The sequence below is a fragment of the Eucalyptus grandis genome, chromosome 6 (assembly GCF_016545825.1).
Source record: "Eucalyptus grandis isolate ANBG69807.140 chromosome 6, ASM1654582v1, whole genome shotgun sequence".
Classification (NCBI taxonomy): Eukaryota; Viridiplantae; Streptophyta; class Magnoliopsida; order Myrtales; family Myrtaceae; genus Eucalyptus; species Eucalyptus grandis.
This window is the reverse complement of record NC_052617.1, coordinates 20520230-20537863: the sequence shown is the minus strand read 5'-3', so window position 1 is coordinate 20537863 and position 17634 is coordinate 20520230. Positions and strand designations below refer to the sequence as shown.

General features: G+C 39.1%; 1 protein-coding gene across 2 annotated transcripts; it reads right to left on the bottom strand.

Moving 5' to 3' along the window:
* Positions 1 to 11128: 11128 nt before the first annotated feature.
* On the bottom strand, positions 11129 to 17061 carry LOC104448853 (protein PSK SIMULATOR 2-like). 2 transcript variants are annotated; one of them, XM_010062775.2, is made up of 13 exons: positions 16913 to 17061; positions 16614 to 16812; positions 15632 to 15855; positions 15457 to 15543; positions 15270 to 15360; positions 14680 to 14773; positions 14059 to 14156; positions 13873 to 13942; positions 12583 to 12695; positions 12386 to 12502; positions 12079 to 12155; positions 11918 to 11962; positions 11129 to 11823 (listed from the first exon to the last, which is right to left on the bottom strand). In XM_010062775.2, the coding sequence occupies exons 2-13, from the start codon at positions 16800 to 16802 to the stop codon at positions 11424 to 11426; spliced, it is 1605 nt and encodes a 534-aa protein (XP_010061077.1). In that variant the 5' UTR covers positions 16803 to 16812; positions 16913 to 17061; the 3' UTR covers positions 11129 to 11423. The 2 variants fall into 2 exon arrangements, with proteins under 2 accessions (XP_010061077.1, XP_010061076.1); XM_010062774.2 differs by having other exon boundaries at positions 11130 to 11823; positions 16614 to 16817.
* Positions 17062 to 17634: the final 573 nt, after the last annotated feature.

Genomic DNA, 17634 nt, shown 5'->3' with positions numbered 1-17634 from the left:
GATAAGAAGTTACATTAAATGATGTTTTGGCTTAATAATGCAAAAAAGGAAAGAGATAAACATGGACAAGAAGCATGATATTGTGAAATTCTCAAGTTCAAACGTGCAATTATTTTTCGTAGCAACAAAGTATAAACAAAATCGTGTCGCACCTTAGGGTTTCTGTAGCCAAGAAGCTTCAAGCAGATGGTAGACCCTATGGCCCCTGGGTTTTGCGCCTTCTTTTGGAGCTTTCCTCTAGTTTTATCTTGAAGCGAATCCCTGATCTCTTTTGCAACACAAAACCCTTGTTTCGCCCACCATCACTAGAGCTCCCTTCATTCCATAATCAAATATCTTTAGTACCTTGGCCAACACAGAACTGGGGGTAGAAAATGGACAAGAGGGAGAACAATCTGCTTCGATTGGCAACACTTTGTCGACACATGGGAGATCTGTGGTCCGAAGAGGACATCACGGACCTAGAGGACGATATTCCAAAAGAAGAAGAAAAATGAAAGTGAATTAACTCTTTATGGTAAGCTATTTTCAAAGCCCAATGTTAATTTACAGGCTTTCATTAACACTATGAAAAGAGCATGGAAAGCAGATTCAGTCAAGTGTGAGCTAATCGAACCGGGTTTTTTCTCGTTCATATTCAATCAAGCGAAGAGAAATGGAGGATACTAGAATTGGGATCATGGTCCTTTGCGAGCAATCTATTAGTACTCAAAGAAGGAGACCAAACATACCTGAACATTGTTATAAATTTATGCACTATGCATTTTGGGTACATTTATAGGCCTTCCACGAGCTCGAGTCACTAAAGATGCCATTCACCTTTTAGCCTCTAGATCGGGGAAAGTTGAGGAGATAAAAATCGAGGTGAGAAGCAATAACTCTCGGAAAAATGGAAAGGCCAGAGTGCTTCTCAACCTATTTCAGCCCGCTCAAAACAGAAACTGTGATTAATTGTGGGGACAAGAAGTGGTGAATAGATTATAAGTGTGAAAGGCTTCCTCACTTCTGCTATTTTTGCGGTCACATTGGGCATTATGCCAAATTTTGTACTAAAATACCTTATGAAGAAACTGGACTCACTCAGGATCAACTAGGTTGTTTTGGCTTGTGGCTAAAGGCGGAAGTCTATGAAGTCAGTCCTTATTGAAAGACATTTTATGGTAAACTTGAACTCTCTACCTTAGATGAAAAAGTGGTGATGGAAACTCAAACAGTGGTGACTAAAACTCCACTGAGAACAAGCTGTAGAAGAACCAAATGCAATGGCAATTGTTCTTATCCAGCCTGGAGAAACAGAGCAAATGAGTAAAATCGGGGGGCAAAACTCAAACTAGCACCTATTGCTACTTCCTTCTCTGATAGGGAACGAGATACAATCACAGAAAACCAAGAGAGGCAAGGCAATATATGAAACTCCTGTGGCAAAAAAACAAAAACGAGTCAGTCCCTATGAGAAAAAAGATTCATAGGAATTTGTGGTGGATGAGAACCAACCTTTGGATGCCCCAATTTAGTCTTAAGAAGGGGTGAGTACATGGGCTGTGGTGGCTGGCCATAATAAGCCACCAAAAGATAGATGAAGATATTGAGATGGAACTATCAAAAGCTAAGCACTCCCTTGACAATCCAGAACCTCAGAGCCTTAGTAGCTCAAGAGAGGCCCAACCTAGTTTTCCTCATGGAGACAAAAAACAAGAATACTGTTATAAAGAGAGTGAGGAAAATGACTCGTTTCAAATCTTTGTTTACTATCGAGCCAATTGGTATAGTAGGAGGCTTGGCAATAATGTGGGATGAGGAGGTTAAGGTGGAAGTGGAGGGAAGTTTTGGAGAGCTCATCAATATAAAATGCAAGGACCTTACTAAAGGAGACCTAATGTGGATATATTTTTTACATGCACCAACAAACTTTCAAAAGAGATTGAGGTTATGACGGGATGTAAAAGACATCAACTATCACAATCCACTCCCATGGTTATGTATAGGAGATTTCAATGAAATATTATATCATTGGGAAAAGGTCGGGTGTAGAGAGGTAGACTGCTACAGAATGGTAGCCTTTTGGGGGTTTATAGATGATTGCTCTTTGATGGATATTGAAAGCAAGGGATGCGCTTATACTTAATCAAATAACAGAGAAGGCAGCGCATTAGCAAAGAAGAGATTAGACATGGCGCTTTGTAATATGGAGTGGAGAGTACTATACCCAAATGCGATGGCCTTTGCCCTACCGGCGATTGGTTCGGATCATAGCCCAATTATTCTATCTCTACACCAAAGGGAAAAGAAAAGTAAGAAAATGTTTAGATTTAAACCAGTTTGGCTAGAAGACCCTAAGTGTGAGGAGGTGATTAAGTGAGTTTGGCTTGCAAATAGAACAACTGAAAGCAGCCTTAAAAATAAAATAAGGTTGGTTGTTGTTGAATTAAACAAGTGGAGTAGGAAGAAATTTCAAAACGCCCAAAAACATATCACTCTCCTTAAATTTCGGCTTTTGGAGTTAACAAATACAACAAATGAGGAGCAAAACAGAGAGGAAATCAACAACATTGTAGGGAAAATCGAAGAGTTGTGGAGGTAAGAAGAGATGTATTGGTGTATGAAGTCTAAAATTGATTGGCTAAAATGGGGGGGGGGATTAAAACACCAAATATTTTCGTGCAACTACAGTTCAAAGAAGACAACAAAATAAAATATTTATGTTGCGAATTGATGATCAAACTTGGTGCAGGGACCCCCAGACTCTTAGTCATCACATTTGCAACTTCTATTAATCTTTATTCACCTTAATGGGCGCTCGAAACTATCATCCTGTATTATAGCAATGTGCAGTTGTGGTTAATGAGAAGATGAATGAAGACCCGATCAAACTAGTCACAAAAGATGAAGTTAAAGCAGCTGTGTTTCAATTAGGGGCAACAAAGGCACCGGGACCAGATGGATCAAATGGTTTATTTTATCAAAACCATTGGCCTATCATCAGTGACGACATATTCGGCATGGTGCAATCCTTTTTTGGCCAAGGTACGTTTGATCCAGAGCTTAATAGAACCCACATAACTCTCATCCCTAAAGTAACAAACCCGGAAAACATCACATAATTCAAACCTATAAGCCTTTGTAATTTCAATTATAAGATTATAACAAAGGTCTAATAGGTTGAAACCATGGTTGCCAAATATAGTCTTTGAGGAGCAAACTGCTTTTATAAGTGACTGGCAAATCCAAGATAATATATTTATCGTCTAAGAGGTGATTCATCAACTAAGGGTGAGAAGGAAGAAGTGCAAATTTCAAGCCATTTTAAAATTAGATATGCAAAAAGTGTATGACAGAGTTGAATGGGATTTTATATGTGATTTCACGTTGAGGTTGGGCTTCCATGAGAAATGGGTCAAATGGATTAAACAATGTATTTCATTAGTGTCTTTCAACATCTTAGTTAATGGTGAACCTTCAACTAACTTTAGGCCCACTAGAGGTATCCGGCAAGGGGATCCCATTTCCTCCTATCTATTCATAATCATGGCCAACTCCCTCTCGACTCTTATAAGAAAAGTTGTACAAGATGGAAGTATCAAGGGTATTCGCCTAAATCTTACATGCCCAACCCTCTCACATCTCCTCTCTATTGATGATGCAATATTTTTCCTAGATAGAACGATAATAGAAGCTCAGAGTGTTGCAAATATCCTGATCCAATACTATTTTGTGTCAGGACAAGTTATAAACCTCAATAAATCAGGTCTTTTCTTTGGGAGAGATTGCCTTAGAACCTTAAACGAAATTTAGCTGCTGAACTGAGAATCCCAATCTCTAAAAATTTAGGGAAATATCTTGGAATTCCATCTAACTGGGGCCAAACAAAAAAAACAAGTGTTTGCTTGGATCATTGCTAGAGTCGAAAGGAAACTTGAAGGGTGGAAAGAGAGGTTGATCTGAAGGCAGGCAAAGAAGTCCTCATTAAAACAATCATTCAAGCATTACCCCAACATGCTATGTCCATTTTCAAAATTCCAACTTCTATTTGTCGCACTATTGAGAAGTGAATAGCATCCTTTTGGTGGAAACAGAATGTTGCTAGAAGAGAAGTTCATTAGAAGAAATTGGAAGACCTGAAAATGAGGAAGGACTATGGTGGCCTAGGCTTTAAAGATTTGGTGGATTTTAACAAAGTTATGTTGGGGAAACAGGTTTGGAGAACTGTCCAACAACTGAACACCTGATGGTGTCAAGTTCTTAAAAATATCTATTACCTTAGAGGTGATCTCTGGACAGCAAAGAAATGTATCCGTCCTTCATGGGGATGGCAAAACTTATTTGTGGGGAGAGACAATTGAACCAGCCACTAAATGGTAGGTTGGTGATGGACAAACAATAAAAATTAGAGAAGATATATGGCTCCTTTATAGAAGACTTAGGCAGCGCATGACAACATTTATGTTCCTTAGAATTTATGTTTTTTTGTTCCTCGGAACAAAAAAAAAAAAAAAGAATAGAAGTCCATTTGATAATGCTAAGTTGTTTTTTAGTTCTTGGAATAGAAAGTTAGCCCAAGAATGGTTTTGAAATAGAAATGAGAAATTAAAAAAAAAAAGTTGTTTCTTATTCTAGGGAACAAAAATAAGAAACAACTTCTGTAACCCTAACTTCTCTTTTGCTCCCTTCTCAGCTCACGCCCCTTCTTAGTTCACCTCTCCCTTCGTCCACTTGCCTCTCTCTAATCTCATCACCTACGATTGCCTCTCTTCAATCCCGTCGTCGCCAATCTCATGGCCTCCAGTCTCGTAGCCTTTAGTCAACTCTTTCTCCCGTGCTCGTAGCCTTCAGTCGCCTCTCTCCAATCCGGTCACTGCCTCTCTTCAGTCCGTCATCTTCGATCGTAGTTCTCTTTGGTGGCATCGCCTCCAGTTGGGTCGCCTCTCTCCGAGCTGGTTGCCTCCAGTCCTGTCGCCTTCGCCTCTCTTCGGTGCCGTCATCTCTAATCCCATCGTCTCTGGTCGCTTCACTTTGTTCGCGTCGCTCCATTTGGGTCGCCTCTCTTCGATCCCACCACCTACAGTCCCGTCACCTCCGATCGCCTCTGGTCGTGTCGCCTCGTGGTCATCTTGCCCTAAATCAGGTTTGTTGCTTTGATTCCTTCTCATTGTACCTATTCTAGTGGTGATTTTCACTTTTTCTGAAGTTGAATACGCCACCTGCAGTGCCATTGCCTTCGATCGCCTCTTTCCGATCCCATTGCCTCTAGTCCCATTGCCTCTGGTCACCTTTCTCGGATCGCATCGCCTCTGATCGCATTGCCTCGTGGTCGTCTTGCATTAAATCAGGTTTGTTGCTTTGATTCCTTCTCATTGTACCTGTTCTAGTGGTGATTCTCACTTTTTCTGAAGTTGAATCATGTTGCCTCCATCACGTTGCCTTTGTTTGTGCACACCTCACTCACATTGCTTCCCTTGTGCTTGTGTCGCCCTTGATTCTCACACGTATCAGCTAAGCTGACTAAAACAAACCAGAGCTGATATGATGAACAGCACCAAAATTTTGGTGCACTTTTCTCTATGCTTCTTTGTCTCTCAAAACCAGTGGGAGTATGAAATGAAATGAGATAGTTGTGTATATGTGTGTGTGTGTGTGTGAGTAGTTGAAGTTGTCGATGCTCGGTTTTAGCGATAGGCTGTGATAAAGGCTCTGTTTTAGCCAATCCAAGTTACTATATTAGGAAGTCACTTAACCAAATAAAAAAAGTCGGCATTATGACAACTCATAAGCATTGTTTTCTCTAATGCATCATAAATCCTTATGTTGAGAATGCTTCATACCTCAGTCTTGGAATCTATCCCATAGATACAAAACACGTTCTTTAAAGGTGGCCTCTCCCAAGGTGTAAATGGATTTAAAATAGGATCACCATGATATGACTTGAAACAACGAGCATCTGAAATTTTATCAAAGGGACAAAAAACAAACTGATAAGTAGAACATGAAGGCTAAAGGAATTAATTAACAAATTTACGGTGTGGAAGTTGCATGCTCTTGTGTCGAAGTTGAGTCTCTAATCACAACAAGACCAGGGGTTGTATAAGGCAAGTGTAGTATGTTTGGATGGCAATGTACGACCTACACAGAAGTTGCAATGACTGAAAGTATAGCGGCATTTACACATTGAAAGGCAAAAAGTAACTCAAAGTGAAATGGGCATTCCTCCGAGTGCACTAAGGAACATTTCAAGTTCTAGATTATGACACAAAAAGTAGCATCAAGATGGGATGCATCAACGGCTCAAAATGCAAGAGACCGAGGTCTTTACTAAGTGTTTTAGGAGCATACTATGAACTAAATGCATAATGATAGCAAAACCACGCCATGCATGCACCATTCCAATAGTTGGAAATTTCCAACCCCAACCCGACATCCATGTCAAGATTAGAAGACTAAAATCCCCAAGCCACGCATGCACTAGAATTATAATTTTTTTTGTAAAGAGTAAAAACTTAGTCCCAAGGAAATCACTACAAATTCAATATCCCTTGTGCTTTTTTCGCAATATTTGCTATACCAAACATTAAAATTCGTAAAAAGAAAATATAGTAATCTAATAATATTTTGATCTTGTCAATTTTATGTAATATCTAATCTATTCCTTTTTCTTATTTATTATTTTTTTAAATTAAAATTTGGAATAGAAATTTTGTGTAGTTATCAAACGGGTTCTTTTGCTCAGAAATTATTCCCGGAATAGAAATAGAAGGAACTATTTCTAAAAAAAAAACTCTTCCCCAGCCAAGAAGCGTTGTCATGCGCAACTTTATAGGCCCAGCAAATAGGGATGATTCAAGAATGGTGGTTGAATTAATTGATCATGAAGCAAAGGCTTGGGATATAAGTAGGATAAATGAACTATTTGACGAAAATGTTGTGAAAGAGATTCTCGCTTAGCCTCTTAGCCTGCATCCCTGCTCAGATAAACTTGTCTGAACAACCAACAATCAGGTTCCTATACTATTAAGAGTAGCTATAATTGACTACAAAACAGAGTTGACCTCTCCACCAAACACAACCCATCCTCCTCATACCAGGTTCCAAAATTGCTATGGAATAAGATATGGAAACTCCCAACTTCCCCTAAAATTCGGTTCCTTCTATGGCAGATATGCAGCAACTCTCTCCCAACAAAGGAAAACTTGTACAAAAGGAAAATGATACCTGATCCAACCTGTCAACTCTATGGCCAAGCACCTGAGACAACCGAGCACCTATTCCTCCTATGCGGACTGGACATAAATGTTATGGCCAGCCCCTAATTTCAAAGCTGACATATCTCTAGCAAGTATCACTTGCATTGCCAAATGGGTTTTCAAAAATCTTACCTCAAGACTTGATTCACACTTAAAGACCCTCTTTACTAGTCTATTATGGCAGATTTGGAAGACTCGCAACTTAGCGGTCTTCCAAGGAAGAAAGCTCGACTAGCTCAACACCTAAGTTGAAGCTCGAACCGCCGCCGATCTATACACGAAATGGGCAAATAAGGGGCTAAGCCAAAGCAGACGATAGCAAGCAGATCTAACAAACCCGACGAACTGGACCTCACCTGGTCCACAAGAGCTGAAGCTGAACATCGACACCTCCTGGTGTAGATCGTTGCTAGCGGGAGTGGTTGTGGGAGTGTGCAGAAACACCACTGGCCTCCTTGTCGCCGGCATCACGAAAAAGATCCATGCTCCGACGACCTGGGTGGTTGAAACCCTAGCCGCGAGAGAAGCATTGCTATGGGTAAGGGAAAGTAGATCTTCATGAATGGAACTCAAACAAGTCTTGAACAGAAATGATCTACAAGTGTACATATCTTTCGACAACTTATCTTTGGTGGAGTGCTTATCGGGCCGAGCTGAGCCCCCTTGGCCGGCCCAATCTATTGTAGCTGATTGCACAAGAATTTTGGCCCAGCTTAGTGGAGTTTCGGTCCTCTACGAACCAAGGGAAACCAACAAGGCCACGGATTTGGTCACTAAAGCCCACCGAGCCAACTCTCTTCCCACAAATTGGGTTTCATTTCCTCCTCAGCCTCTAATTTCTATCTTATGTTTAGAATTTCCATCTAATGGTGCCCCTTTTGTGGGTTAGCAATGAAATCATTATCTTTCGGCCAAAAAAAAAAAAAACCAGATATTGGTTCCTCGGCAAACATCCGGATTGGACCAACTAGTTGGACCTATTTTTGGATTGGGATTGCCTCGGAGTCACCTAAATTTTGTGAGGCCGTGTATTGGATAGAAAAAATTAGATAAATCCATTACTACTTTGGTAATCCAAGGCCTAATCACCTAAAAAAATCGACTTTATGTCTAATTCTGATTCTATCTCATTTTTATTTTTTTAGTCCAAAAATATTTCACAACTTTCACTCTAGAATCAAATCTGCTTATGTATTTAAAAATTGTCACTAATTTCTTCAAATTATCAACATCAAGACCTATTATAAGCTTATTATAAGAAACCGGTCTTTATTGACATTCTCACTTTCGTATAAAACAACAACGACCTCCTAATATTAATAATCTTGAAGAAATGAATGGCGATTTTTGGACACATTGGCAAATCTGGGACTAGAATGAAAGTTTGGGATTTCTTTTAGATAAAAAAAAGTTTGGGATAGAATTAAAATTCAACCTAAAGTTGGAGATATTTTTTTGGGGGGGAATTAGCCCTGAATCTACTAATTACACCTATAAAATTTTGAAGAAGCTCATAATTTCTTAATTTATTGGATGTTAGTAAATTCTTCATGGTGGCTTCTCATCTTTGGAAAATGTTGATATTCTTTATAGGGTTGGTATTTTATTTGTAGCACTCATAAAAATCCAAAAAAGTTGGTTGCTTACTAATAAAGTGAAATATTGGTAAAGTTATTATAGTCTGGGTAAATTACCAAGGACGCTTAGAATAATTTCAGAGATAGTGATAATTCACTAATTCATTTGGACTTTGGCAAAGTACAATGTTGGTAAGTTTCTCATGTTATTGGGAGTTTATGAACCACACTTGCAAAATTTGAAAGAAGTGGATTATTTGCCAATATATAAAGATTTGGGTAAGTTTCCTTATATGGTTGATATTGTACTAATTACACCTGTAAAATTTCAAGGAAGTTCGTAATATAAGGATGTAGTGAAATTCTCGTAAATTCACTTCTACCGTTCGCTAATTTGTATGGACGTTATTGAAGTCATACTATCGGCAGTTTACTTATGGTTTACCTGACAAGCAAGCTACCAATCAAATTTTCTTACCAAAATTACTTGGAAAATTGCCAGCAATTTCAGAAACCTGTCAATACCCAAATTTTCTTCTTCTTTTTTTTTTTTCCAAATTTTATGCCCACGGGACGCTAGAATTCGGCATTAAATATAGCTCCACATGCAAGGTTTGGAATGATGCAGATTCACATACAAAGTTCCCAATCATTTGTCGGATGTATGAAAACGGATTTCAACTCATTATCAAATGCATTCTCAATCTCTTCACCCTATTTTTTATGGGGGGAGGGAGAGAGAGAGAAAGGGAGAGAGAGGGAGAGATTACAGAAAAGAATGAAGGCAACCCAGCAAAGTGAATAACGAACCCAAAACAACACTGATCCTGAGTCTCTTCTCGGAGACCCCATTCTCAAAGGGACCATTGTCCGCCAACCCGTCCTGGTTACTTGCACCAAATGGCTGGTTCTGTGTGGAAAATGGCTGGTTGAAGCCCGTGAGACTAGGCCTGTTTGGCATCTGTTGCTGTGGATAATTCATCGTCTCTTGTTGTTGCTGGTAATTGTTGTTATAACCCATTTCAGATTCTTCACCGATTTGGTCCAAACTCTGCCTAAGAGGAGATGATGATGATGATGAAGACGATGGCAATGATTCGGGTTTGTCTTCGTAACTAGGACTGCCAAATGGCGAAAAAGCGAAATTTTCTCTAGGAGTTCCAAAAGACCCACAAGTCTGGCCAACAGCTTGACTCTCACTGGCCGTCCACATGATCCTTCCACTCTGGTCCCTGATATGCAGGTCTCCCCCATCGAGAAGAAGCAGTGTCTCTGGATTACGACGATGACCCCCATTCACATTAGTTCTCCAGGAGGACTGGCTTCCGTCGAATATCTCAAGGCCTGAACCGGATAATACAAGGCTGCAAGTGTTGGCTTGGCTTACAGAAGCACATGTCGACTTCCAAACTGCGCTACCGCCTCCTTGGACTTGGATGTAACAGTAGTCGTTATCACTTGAACTGGCGGAGTTCACAGGCCTGACGAGGTAGGCTGCAGAACTCCCTGAAGGAGAAGTGAGAAACAGCTGGGAAGAGATTGATCCTGGTGAGGTCGACGTTGTTCCAGTGCTTGGTTGGAGGCTAGCTAGTAATAGTTGGTCCTTGGTTCTATGGATAGTCCCGGCCCCTGATTGTGCTAGTGAAGCTGCGAAGTGGGAAAAGAGGAGAGCGTAAAGAAAAAGAAAGGTCGAAGCTCTGAGAGAGATGCCCTCCATGGCCACTGAGCTAAAGTAGTTTGATCAATGGGATAACACAGAGGTGGCAATTTTATGGTGGTACAGGCTGCTCAAGCCTGTTTTAGAAAATGAAAGTGGAGTGGTTGGGACAAAGTTGGGAATGAAAGTGAATTAGGATACATGTAAATATGTCATAGCAATAAGGTCTATGTACTGTGGAATCATATAATATGGAATTCTTCTTTTGGCTTGATTACGTAAAAAGAGTTCACGGTTGCAGATAATGCGCCCTGTAATTTTCTCTGTTCTTTTTTCACCTGGAAGGGCTTGATGAGGGAGGAAAGTGAAATTGGTGGAAGACATTTTAGTGAACTGCGGTTTAGGTGGAGACACTCGTTACAATGTGGAACTAGTATAAGAGGTGAAGTAGGCATAACCAATTCATGGACATATTAACACCTATATACACCGAACCACTCCATTGGCTCTGCAATGTTTATAGGGTGTTCTTCAATGGTTTGATTAGGACAAATTACAAAACAATATCCGATCAGTTCGACAGTGTATAATCCCAGCTTCTCGAGTCAATGTTGAATAACTTGGGAAAATGGGGTGGTTGGAACAACACATTCTTTTCCAAATTGGACAAATTATTCAGGAAGCAAGTTTAAGAGAGTTAATTTACACTACTGGCAGTTTGGCCATGGTACAAGAAATGAGTCGGCTGAGGATGAAGTTGAACAAAATCCTAATGCATCCTTGAGCACCAGTGCCTTTAACACCTTGTACATTCTCACAAGCAAAAATGATTCTCAATCACGTGCTGATTGGTGAACCGATTGAAGAACTTAGGAAAAGTTTGTGTATTCAAGGTAAAATACTTTCTTGCTTTGAGCTATGTACAAAGCAGTGGTGACCATATATTACGGTAATTCAGTGTTTCTCAAACTCAATCGGTTCATTCCACTGAGAACATCCTGGCTCACAGAACCGTTTTCTTGTTCCTTCATATGTCGGTCTCCTTTGAAATACCTCTTCTGAATGATCTTTACCTTGTCGAGATAGTTCAGTCCAGGAACTTGGTGTTCCTGTGCTACTTCCCGGAGATATTGGAGGCTGGACTTTGGGGTGAAAATTCCTCCTCTGGTAAATGGGAGATCGAATAAACACAGGGTTGGAAGCATGGTATCTCTGCTCCACCATGGTGACCAGACGGTGTAGCCAAAAGGTCAATTCAAGGATGTATAGCTCTGTTTTTTCCTTATCTGCATGATACAGTGTCTGGAGGCGAATCATGCCGTTTCTTGTAGATGTGTTCTCAGAGGCCTCTTTACTGTTAAAAGCACCAAATGATAATACTTAACCCATGTCATAATGGCAAGAGAGAAAGAGAGAGAGAAAGAGGAAAGAGGGAGAGAGATACAAACCTAGTCTTTGCCCACTCTCCAACCCGCCCAAATCGTTCATTAGCTCTGTGCAAAGGAAGTGGTGTGCTCATTAATATAGTGACATCGAATGTGCTTTTTCTGTATTCTCATTTGGGCAAGAAACAAAGCAACAGGTCAGAAATTCACTGACTGAAACTTACTTCATTGTATTTGTTGCTAGGGGGACAAGCCATTTTAAAATCTTGTTCAATTCAGCCCTTGCATGCGGAATCGGCAACTGTCAAAGGATAAATCCAAAATTAGGAAAATATTAGTCAGGATCATGACTGCAAATGCTGACAGATGTCAAAGTTCACTGCCGTGGTGAGACAGACTGCAATTTTTCTGTATGCTGAACTGTGCTGGACAGGCAAACTCGTAGAAGTAGATTTGACGAATAGAGGAAGAAGAGTCCATGCAGGATTGAAAGTAATTTTTGAAAAGAATAAAAGAATGACAACAGGATACCTGATCCTTGGTATCAATACTCTGCACACGAGATGGAAGTGCTGTTTTAACAGCTTTTGGCAATGCGTGATATAGCCTACTCCTATCTTTTGGATAAAAAGACGCTGGGTGAGTTGCCTGTCGACATATATTTTACACTTAGCAGGTATTTTGAACTGAAATCAGATGGATCGGAAAGGAGGATGGATCAAACTCACAATCTCATCTATCTGCTGGACAATGTCAGCGTAGTGTAGGGCAAGACTAGCTTTCCCCAATCTTCGGGAATCTCCATTATTTGTCGTGTACTCTTTGCTGAAGCTCGTCCTACCTGGCATGGGTTAAATAGATGCTTGAGAAACTGAAAACATTCTTTACGTGTATAATCCTACAAGCGCAAGCATTGGCAACCAATATGAAAACTGGCACGAGACATCATTATCTTCCATTTTTTCTTCTTGAGGAGATTAATGTGGCTGGACTCAATTCAAGGGTTTTTACAGCAACATGTGCATCAAGGGAAAAAAGGAAGTTTGAAATGAATATGCTTGAGAAGGCTGACAATCAATAGTACGATCTACAGCAAATGCTAATGGAAAATTGATTCCCTTATGCGAAATTCTCATGTAAGGGATAAGATTCGTACTTTTCTATTTCATGTCCTAGGTCAATGACGGTTTGTCAGACCCTTAAAATTTCATTTGTTATGATCTTTCTAGTGACCCGAAACTTAATAGGCATCTTTATATAAAAGGTTAATATCCTAAAAAATCTCAAATTGATACACTTATGAAAAATTTAACTCAAATTAATTTTTTGACTATGAAAAACTTCAAACCGGTCTACCCATGACAAATTTACCCAACCGATTATAAAAAATCATAAACTTGTACATTTGTGGCAAATTTACCCCAAACTAATTTATTCGACAGTAAAAAATCCAAAATTGGTATATTTTTGTTAAATTAGATTAATACCACGAAAAATTACAAAAATTGTATAATTGTAATAAACAGAGAATAAAATCCCAAACCAGTATACTAGTCAAATATCACATGTCACTTAACTTAGTAATTTGATAGTAAAATTTAACGGAAATTAACAAAAAGTAAATTTGTCACAACTATATTAGTTTTTGATAAGTTTGTTAAAAATATATCAGTTTAAAGTTTTTGGTGGTCAAAAAATTAGTTCAAGATAAGTTTGTTACATGTATACCAATTTGAGATTTTTCAGGATATTAACCTTTGTTTAAATCTGTTGGAGAATGGATATCCAGGTTTATGGCAACAGGGAATTCATAAGAATGAGAGACTTAAGTTACTTCTATGTTTGAATTCTTTTGAAAGAAGCTCAAGATTACGCTTTTTCAACCAAAATGTGTTCTAACGTCGTTAACATCCTCCAAAGCAGCAAATGATGTGAGAAATGTCTAATGGTAGGCATCTAATTAGAGCACAAGCAATGTGGTCAAATCCTTTGCTGAATGTATTCAGGCAAGTCCATACCATTGTCTCCAAAAACCTTTATCATTCTTTGATGCATGAATACTACAATGTTGACCAACTTTGCCATGATCTGCAATTGAAAATTTAAACAAGTCAACACCATATATGAATAGAAGGCGATGAGTAATACATCTTAATCAGGAATCGAAAGCCAAAATAAGTAGCTTGTAAATTGCATAGATATACCTCCTCCATTGTCATTGACCAGAGAGATTTTTTCTTCAGGCCCTCTACAAATTTCCTTTGATGTTTGAGTTTACTTTCCAAGCTCATGAGATCTTTTCCTGTAAATGAATACATAAAAAATGAACTGTATAACAGACTATTGAGGTTGGACATGCTTAACATATAAATTGTAGAATGTAAAGTAGAAGCACATATTTCAAATAATCAGAAACCAAACACATAGTCCAGATAATAACCAAGATCTGCTGAATTCGCTTATGGGAATATGTAACAAGGAGCTACTGAGACCACTCAAGGCATCACAAAGACACGTTAAAAAGTTCGTTCCACTCCAGTTGTAGTTTCACGTGTTCTCCTGTGAAGCATATTCATATTGAACATTCATAAGGGAGGTAAATATCAAAATGGATGACAAGCTGCTGATAATTTCATAGGCCACGGGGATGATTGTCATCTTATCATATTCATGATATTAATGTGCTCTCCAACGTGAAAAATGGCACTGGAGCTATGAAGTAACACAACCCAAAATGAAAAATCAAATCTACGTTGCATGGAGACAAAACTTCATGAACATAAACGAAGTACAGAAGAAAAAAATCTAAGATCTGCAAATCTCACCTCTCAAAGGAAGATTGTAGGACTCTTCTTCTTTAACCATTCTCCGATAATCTCGTTCGAATCTGTCCAGAGCTTCTAACTCCTGGTATAACTCCTGCAAAAAGAAAGATCTCAGGTCATAGAAGAAGACAACCACCATTCATCTGAAGTTTTTCGCAAGGCAGAATTTGGAATGATCGTGATCGAGTGTGAATAGATTATAAGGGAGGTTCTCAAAAGTTGTGAGCTAGTTGACTATTTAATTATATCTGTTTCTTAAGAAGAAAAAATGTGGAAAAGTTACCAACAGCCTAGGGATAGCCTTTTAATGATCCAGCCAAAACAGTCGGAACACTTGACAGGAGCATCATGCGCAGCTATTCCATTGACCAGTGCAATACATGTAAGGTGAGACTCAAGAGATATCGAATTACACTTTATTCTTAAAGAGGTACTCAACGGATATTCCGGAAATGATAGATGATAATGTTAATGGCACAAAATGTTGATATTTCACATACGAGAATCATGTAAGGCAACAGGGGATTCTAAGTAGAAATGAAATTTTGCAGAACTCAGCTCAAAAAAAAAAAAAAAAAAAAAAACCTTACCATTGTTTGCTGTGCCAAAGAACTCAATTGTTGCAATGATGTTTCCGCTTCTTCTCCAGAAAGCTTGCATCTTGAATTATCCAAATCCAGTCTGCCATATCAGAATCGTTTCCATGAACATGTAAACTTTATCAGGAAAACAAGGAATTTTCCTGGACATGAACTGAACCAAGTAAAGCTGCCTTACTTTGAAAAAGATAATTTGTGCCACTTGGGGTCTTTACATTGATTTCCAAACCTGATGACCTCTCTCAAGAAGACTTCAAGGTCCTCCCTGAGTATGGATAGAAATAAACACGGTTTGACTTGACATACATATAGGATAATTTCCTGCATAGGCTCTCACCAACTAGACCACCAACCTTTTGTCAGCAGCTGCAATGGTCAGCAACTCTTGCATGTCAGTGGAAACCAAATTCTGTACTCCTTCTGAAGTGAAGACCTCCTTCAAAAGCTGGAGTTGTCTACCAGAAAGAGACTGTAGGAAGTTCGCAGCTTTAACAATTGTGTTGGCTACTTCAAATGCCAGTATTGAAATTTCCCTGCCCTTGCTGACTTTTCCCAAGGTTGACCGTTTGTTCCAAAACTGTTCACATCACAAATCAATACAAAGAAGAAAGGCTCAAACAGATGGAGATTTAAAATATCTAGATGATAGCATAAGCACTGGATGAAAAAAACTATGAAAGTTCTTATGACAGAAAGCTCAATATTGTCGACAAGAACTTCCAAACTCCAAGTTTCCTCCTGATAAATAACTTCAAGATTATCAGTGAAATCAAGGAAATGGAAAATCCTATAAAAATAATGTACATGTAAGCCACTCAGTTCGGCATCTAAAAATGTTTAGGTGCAGAACTTTGTGTAAAAGCTAATGCTACATCAGCTATTTGAGCAGTGACCAGCAAAAATACCACAAGCACAACATATATTATCCAATCTGTGAATAGTTTTAAGCATCTTTGCACAATCCAAATGTCCTTAATTACCAGATTATGAGTACAGTTGTAAAATTGAATCTTCAATTAAGTCTGATTTTACTGGAATCACTCTGTCGAACAATCAACCAGCCAGTTCACACCAACTGAACATCATCAAAAGTGAATCAAGCATCTGCACTCTAAGAATTTCAGTAAAACTCAAGTGCAACATCCAGCCTTTTTAACCTATGATATAGTTCACCATATGCATTGCTTGAATCTATTGCGAAGTATAATAATTCCTTCAATATTGTTTCATGGGCAACCATGTTCCTACATTAGTTATGAGCAGCACGATGCATCATCGTTCGTCACAAAATAACTAAATAAAAAACTGAAAGACTGCACCACAGGAAAAGTATACCTTTATGGCCGGTTTTGATACCGATTTGCTCTTATCCTGTGCAATCCCGTTGCCATTGTCATTGGATGAAGAGCCACTCTTTGGTTTAGTGATTCCTTCGTATGATTTGGCTTCAGCGGCAACTACAGCACTCTTCATTTTTCCCTTCTGATTTTCCCGGGTTGCAGGCTGGGGGCAGACATTTCCCATTACCTCTTTACTACTCTGAACTCGCAACAAAATTTAAGAACTTGGAATCAACACGGATTAAATAAAACTCAAGAGTTCAGATGGTGATAAGCAAGGAACAAGTCCGATACGTTGGCTCTCTCTGAAGCTGAAAGATTGGGTTCCCCTTGCATCTATCAGAGCTCTCATCCAAGTGACAGATCCAAAGAACGAAGTTTAAGAAGGGAACAAAAAGGACTGAGGCTGTGTTGCCATTTTTCTCTGCAGACAAATTGAAACCGGCAGACTCTCAAAAGGGAGAGAACAAGAGATGATGGACATATATATATATATATAACAGGAAGTAGCTCAGCAGGACACAGAAGGCCAATCCATTAGTTTAACACTCCCCAGTAAAAAACAATAAAAGAAAGAAACTTCAAAAGAGGGGCCAGAATTGGGTCAGTTAACTAAAAACAAAATGGGGTGACATAAGGTATAGATTATTTTCAGGTGGTGGGTGACATTGAAATTAAAAACAGAAAAAAAAAAAAAATGGTGGTTTTGATTGCATCAATGGCAACCAGGAGAACTATGATTGGTCCACTCAATTATCTTTATAGGAATTTCGAGTAAAGCATGAGAAAGGCAGGCCGATAGGAAAAGTTTGCTGCAGGCATTGACCTTCTCCCCTCTCCTTTGTGTGATGGAACTCTTTCTATAAAAAATTGCATGTGTAGAAGCATACCAATGGGGATGCAAGATCTTGTGGGGCCAATCACTTACGCAGATCCTCATTGACTCAACGCATGTTCAAACCGATTTCAGATTGTGCTGGCCCCAAGAAGAGGAGGAGAATTTTCCAGGTTGCACC